We start from the raw sequence: 6,400 nt of genomic DNA, 5'->3' as shown, positions 1-6,400 counted from the left end.
TCTTGGTCAGATATAGTTCCTTCAGGTAAACCATCAGTAACTTCGAACACTTTCAGATGAGTAAGCCAGAGCATGGCCTTATACTGCCACCTCTTAAAGTGCACACCGGTAAACTTATCCGGCCTCGATTGCATCGACAAAACCAGCCATTGTTAACTCAGGAAATTGCCTACAATTAGGTTTTTAGATTGTTGGATAATTAGGCACAATTTCCATGATTAATTCCAGAATATTAAGCATGACGACAGTAACTACTAACATGTGAAACTCGAACATACTAGATGCAGTGATCAACATGAACAGTAGCAGAGCAACCAGTACAACATCCATCGCTAAACAGATCGAGATATGTCGCACGTACCGATCTGGTGGAGGTGGCGGTGAAGGTGTAGCAGACGATGTCGCAGCAGTAACGTTGTTGACGACGGGGACGACGGGTCGAAGTAGACGACGGTAGGCAGCACCACCCGACTTGGACGGAAGGCGACCCGTGATGAAGAGCTTGAGCAGTCGCGCAGAGCGCTTCCCAAAAACCTAATTCGCCCTCTCCCGTACATGATCGCAAGGACGAGCGGTTCCGGAGACCTGCTCTCCCGTTCGCCGATGCACGTCGGCGCGCGGGATGGAGTAGGCTACGATGGCAGCGCAAGCAGAGAGAGGTGGAAACCCTAACTCGTGTATATGATGTATCCACGCCCACATCGCACGAACGTTTCGAGTCGGTTACAATCCACTCACCACGAGCGCGTCGCGTCGAGACGAGCGAGGAGGAGGAGGAGCGCGCGTGTAGCACTCCTATTCTCACTCACTTACTAGTGGTGGAACAACCCACCTTATAAGGTGGTCTAATTTCCTCCCAACTTTCCATGTGGGACTAAACTTCCCACCTCTTGCCACTCTCTAGTGAGCTGCCACCAACTTGGGTTCAAACTCACAAGGATGCCACTATGTGGGCTTTGATATTTATAGGAAAAACTGAAATCTAATTTGGGCCACTAAAAGTGGGCCCAATATTTCAACAGAAACACCTCGTCATGGCTCGTGCAATGCAAGAGGCATGTATGATTTGTGCAAGTTAACTCCTTGCTACTCGGCTGGGAATAAAAAAATTACTCCTAGTAACTCCCAAGCGTGAGCCAAGGGGAGCAGAAACAGAGCAGCAGGAAGAGTTCATCGAGTTGAAATAGCCTGTTACAGGAGTGAACTTACTTCTTTTCTGTTTTCTTTCAAACTAAGTCCGCAAACCAGATTCCGTGACCAAAATAACATAACAAGTCACGTACAAAATCTTAACCTACAGTTCATGCTGAAAATAAATGCCCAAACGTGGTGGGTGCTACAGAGCAGCAAACACAAAGAGGGGCATTTCTGGCGTCGGAGCTTGTTGCTACATCTAGGGCAAGAGCCATAGCCATGGGACACCTTGCAGTAGAACCGCGGGGACATGTCACCGTTGGTAAGCCTGGTTCTCCCTCCGCTTCACGTAGCGGGTCCGGTCGCTGTACCGTGGCCTATCTTGAGCTCTCTGGGGCACCGGCTCCACCCTCCTCTGCCTTTCCGGTGATCGTTGGACAATCTCTCCATTAACAAACAACTCGGCTGCAAAGAAGTGAAGCGTGATGAAAATCAGGACATGATTATCACATCTGTTGTTGATGCAGAACACATGTACAGGGGGGAGTAGTATATAGTTCACGTCTAAAGAGATCAATTGTAGTTGTACAAGTAATGGTTTAGGAGATGTATGAACAGTTTGAGGGTGGTATAAACCCTTGAATAGAATGAAGGACCAGTCTTTCTAAGAGGATGGTTTGAGCATAGGAACCATTACAAGGATTAATAAACTGATACATCTTGCTCCTAATATGGTTTGCTCTTTCCAGGATTGAATTCTATTTGATCCAACTGTGCAACAAACACATCAACTGAAGAATTGGTAGAGGCTTATTATGTAGAATCAAGTCAACCAGATAATAATAATTGGAAGGGAAATAACCACCTGGAATCATATAGCACAAACCCAATTCTAGTTCACGGAAAATCATAAATTATTTTGCAAAAAACCCATATGGCCTACCAACAGCTAGCATAACAGTTCCAGAATTCGACAAAACAGCAGAATACAGAGCACACAAGCAATAAGCTTACCGCCATAGTCCTTGTTCTCAGCATCAACATAGGAATCTGGAAGAACAAAAAGAACGCCTGGGAGGCCTGTATATTGAAAATACAAACAATGGTTACAAAACACCAAAGCAATACTCCTTCCGTCCAAAAATATAAGGCGCCCTTAAATTTCGCAGGTCAACACCTTACAACTTTGACTATGATTTAAACTAATAACATGTTCATAAAATTTGTATAAACATATATGAAATAAAAGAGGTTTGCAAGATGAATGGAACATCCACATAATTTAGTATATATTGGTTGTCAAAGTCAAGCATCAAAGACCATACGAAAAAACGTGCCTTATATTTTGGAACAGAGGGAGTACCTAATTTTTTTTATACCTTCAGATTAGATACTGACATTAAACAAATGTGCATATGCATGTACGCATATAACTACCATACCGCTGAAGCTGTACTTAATAGAGAATTTTCTCTTCACATTAGCTACTGAACATTCAAGAAACGACGATATGCCAAGGTTAATGCTGTTACAGCGCATAGCCACACAATAAACCTTCTAAATCAAGATATCACCACACAATATCCTTGACACGCACCAACATAGGCAAAAGTGTACTAGCATACCACTCTACCGAAGTGAGATATACATTTACAGTGTACATGAGCTGATGAACCCAACACAAAAGGATCGCAGATTGAATTAGTGACACACATTTCAGCCTCTGCTAATACAGGACAAAGATAAGCATGTTACAACTTGCCCTATGCTAGACATGTCAGTAATTCTTGGACCTTGGAGTTCACTTGACATTTTTAGACTAGTAAAAGCATGTTTTATCATGTTATTCAACTAGACAACTGAATACTGAAACATGACTGCAGTACATCAACTGGAAATTGAAACCTAAGCTGGTACCCAAATCCAATTAAGGCTATAATGTATGCATCAAACATGGAATAAGTACACATTTCTAGGAGGTGTACCTTCCAGCTTGTTGGATGTTTCCTCGTCAATCTCGCACCCGAACCCAAAGTAGCGCTCACAGGACACGTTGTAGATCCTCTTCTTCGCCTCCTCCTCGCTGCACCAGCGACCAACAACACAACCAAAATCAGTCTCACTTCACACAGCGTCGTCGGCTAGGAGGACTAATTTCGATTCAAACGCGCACGAATTACCTCCCCACGACCTTGGCGAGGGTCTGGATGTAGCAGTCGATCATCTGCTGCTTGGCGGCGCCCTCGCCGCCGGGCTTGTCCATGACGATGAGCCAGTGCTCGTAGTCGCATCCCGGGAACAGCGGCGCCATCTCCGTGGGCGCGCGGTCCCCGCCCTGCCCCGACCGCAGCGGCGAGTACGACGCGTCGGGCCGCCGCGCCATGCAGCGGATGGCGCCGCGGCCGCCGCCGCGAGGCCGCGCCGGGCGGGCGGAGGAGGACGGGACGCGCCTGAACAGGAGCACTGGCTGCGCCGGGCGGGCGGCGGCGGCGACGGCGCGCGCTGCGGTGGCCATGGCTGGGGACAGGGAGCAGCGCTGGCGAAGGAGACGAGCGGAGGCGGAATGGATGGGGTTTTGATTGGGGGTTTCGGAACAAAGAAGAAGATATTTGCTGCCCGCCGAGCTTCTGGGCCTTGGTGCTACTGGGCCTTCTTTTAGACGGAAGGCTCGAAGTGAGCCCGGTTTTGAATTAATGAAGCCATCAATCGGCTAGGAGTTACACCAAGAGTTACAACATATATGCGCCAAGCGCACAATCCAAACCACAACAAAAGACAACACAGAAAAGCAAGCCGAAGCGCCGATTGATCCATGAAGAGAGAGCCTTGTCTTCTGTTGCACCGGAGCAATCATAGCCGAGTCCACGCCAACAAATCTCCACCGCACCAAGACTGAAACTCAAGGGGGAACTCAACGACGGGCCGGCCACCTAGCAGAGCTTGAGAAACCAAAGGAGGGAGGGTCTTGCGGCGACGCCTCCAAAAAGGTGAATGGCGCAAAAATGCGTCATCGTCGTCGGCAGGGAAGGACCTGCAAAGTTTTCACCCAGACCCGAGAACCACCACCCATGGAGCTCGGGTTAGGTCCAAACCAAACACACAACATCATCCCCTGGCATTGGGATAGGCACACCGACAAGAGCTACGACCAGACACCGACCTAGCAAAGCCCCCCAAGGCGCTAGGAAGGAAATCAGCTACTGCAGCAAACCGTGTAAATGCAGCCAGGCCGACGTTGCGGGAGGGCTGCGACACCAGCGGGAGGTCACACCGTGCTCCACAAGACACTACTAGAGAGGCTTACATGAAGCGAGGCCTCCAAGAGGCGCAGATTGAGGCGGAGGGATGGAGTCCATCATCTCGAACAAGAGGACCATCATCGGGACGCCTTCAACAAGGTAACGACACCCGCAGGTGACGCCGTCGCCGGCACAGGTCAGGACCATGTGCTGCTTCGCCGAGGTCCAAACCTAGATAAAAATCGTCGCGAGGACGTAGAGCGAACAAGGCGGAGACCACCGCCGCACCTCCAACCTAAGAGCATGTCTAACAGACCCTTAAAAGGGTCAAACCCGTATAATAACCACCGATATACGGGGTAGGTGAAAGACCGAGATGTCGCCTAGAGGGGGGGTGAATAGGCAATTACAAACTCTTGCGGATTTGTCCTGTATGAATGCGGAATTAAACTATCGTTTAGTTTACAAGCACAAACCCTAAATATGCTAAGCTCAACTAAGTGTAACAATAGCAACTAGAGCTAAGCAAGATAGGCACAAGATATATGTAGCACAAGTGATAGCAAGATATATGTACTTCAAGCACGATGGCTATCACAAGGAAAGAGAGCTCGGGTATAGAAATAACCGAGGCACGCGGAGACGAGGATGTATTCCCGTGTTCCCTTGCTTTGCAACAAGGTACGTCACGTTTGGAGGAGTGGAGGTCCCACGAAGGATTCCCCGCGCCACGAAGGCTCACCCTATTCTCCGAACCACACCCACGAAGGATAATGGCCCTTTCCTTATGGTTAGCTTTTCCTCCGCTCCGGAGATGGCAAGCTCCACAACCACTTCACAAGCTCCACGAAGGAGAAGCCCGGGCCTCTTCACAATCTTCTTGAAGAGATCACCGGAGCACCAATCACCAAGCCAACTAGGAGGTCACCCTCCAAGAGTAACAAGCCCACGGTCTCTCACTCGAACAAATCGTGGTGGAGAGCTCAACACTATGCAATGATGCAAAGCAAGAACACTAGAGGTGTTCAAATCATTCACTCTCAAATCCCACCCAAACAACAAATGCTAGGATGAGATTGGAGAGGAAGAACAATGGGGAAAGTCAACAAAAGACTCCAAGATCTAGATCCCAAGAGATTCCCTCACTTAGAGAAGAAATGGATTGGTGGAAGTGTAGATCTAGATCTCCTCTCTTAGATCCCTCAAGAATGAGCAAGAATGGTTGGAGGAATCAAAGAGGAGAGCAAGTTCTTCAAATGCAACAATGGAGGAGAGAGAATGGGAAGAACTAACTTGCTCAAGGTGGAAGAAGGGCTATTTATAGTGTCACTAGAAATATGGCCGTTGCTCACTTGACACATCAGCTTTCTCCCGAGAAACCCGGTCAACCGGACCACAGACCGGACAGCCCAGCGCAGGGGCCGGTCCGACCGGACCAGGGACCGGACCCGCCGGTCCAAACCGGACGATAGACCGGATCATGACCGGACCCTCGAAGTGTCGCGCAGTACTCCCTCCGGTTGCAGTCAGCGCAGAGCTCGGTTGGCGCTGGCGCCAGTCGGGAGCCCGGTCGGACCGGGCCAGGGACCGGACCCGCCGGTCCAAACCGGGCGGCAGACCGGACCTCGACCGGGAGAGCAGGAAAACATGTTATACAAAAACTGTGATAACTTTTGTGTCCGGACCCCGATTGACATGAAACCAATTTTGTTGGAAAGATAACGACGAATAGAACCCCAACCGGCTGCCCTTCCTCCTCTTTTTCTTTTTCCTTTTATATTTTCTCCTTTTCCTTTTTCTTTAATAACTATTGCTCCCGAACTCCGATTGACATGAAACCAATTTTGTTGGAAATATGGAGACTCCTCACAGAACATTTTAGATGATTTTAGAGAGGGAGTCTCCCACCGTCAAGAAACGGTGAAGACGTCCAAACTCGAAAACGCAATAGAAGATGCATGCGGATTCCGTTTTCGATGAACTTGGGCTTGTTGTAAAGCTAGCAACAAGCTCAAGAACCTCACACA

The 6,400-nt window shown here is 48.8% G+C and overlaps 1 protein-coding gene across 1 annotated transcript; it reads right to left on the bottom strand.

Annotated features, from left to right (window-relative positions):
- Positions 1-1,173: 1,173 nt before the first annotated feature.
- Positions 1,174-3,707, bottom strand: LOC127336336 (multiple organellar RNA editing factor 2, chloroplastic). Its single transcript, XM_051363143.2, has 4 exons — positions 3,315-3,707; positions 3,120-3,217; positions 2,149-2,214; positions 1,174-1,599 (listed from the first exon to the last, which is right to left on the bottom strand). The coding sequence occupies exons 1-4, from the start codon at positions 3,647-3,649 to the stop codon at positions 1,448-1,450; spliced, it is 651 nt and encodes a 216-aa protein (XP_051219103.1). The 5' UTR covers positions 3,650-3,707; the 3' UTR covers positions 1,174-1,447.
- Positions 3,708-6,400: the final 2,693 nt, after the last annotated feature.

This window comes from Lolium perenne, chromosome 2 (assembly GCF_019359855.2).
Source record: "Lolium perenne isolate Kyuss_39 chromosome 2, Kyuss_2.0, whole genome shotgun sequence".
Lineage (NCBI taxonomy): Eukaryota > Viridiplantae > Streptophyta > Magnoliopsida > Poales > Poaceae > Lolium > Lolium perenne.
Note: the sequence above shows the minus strand (reverse complement) of the source record. Positions and strands in the feature narration are given on the sequence as shown.

Bases quoted from the DNA above. Each gene is read 5' to 3' on its own strand.
- LOC127336336 (XM_051363143.2), bottom strand. From the start codon at position 3,649: ATGGCCACCGCAGCGCGCGCCGTCGCCGCCGCCGCCCGCCCGGCGCAG. The intron at 3,218-3,314 runs GTAATTCGTGCG...TCGCTGGTGCAG, and splicing joins CTCGCCAAGGTCGTGGGGAG to CGAGGAGGAGGCGAAGAAGA. The intron at 2,215-3,119 runs GTACACCTCCTA...TTCAATATACAG, and splicing joins AACATCCAACAAGCTGGAAG to GCCTCCCAGGCGTTCTTTTT.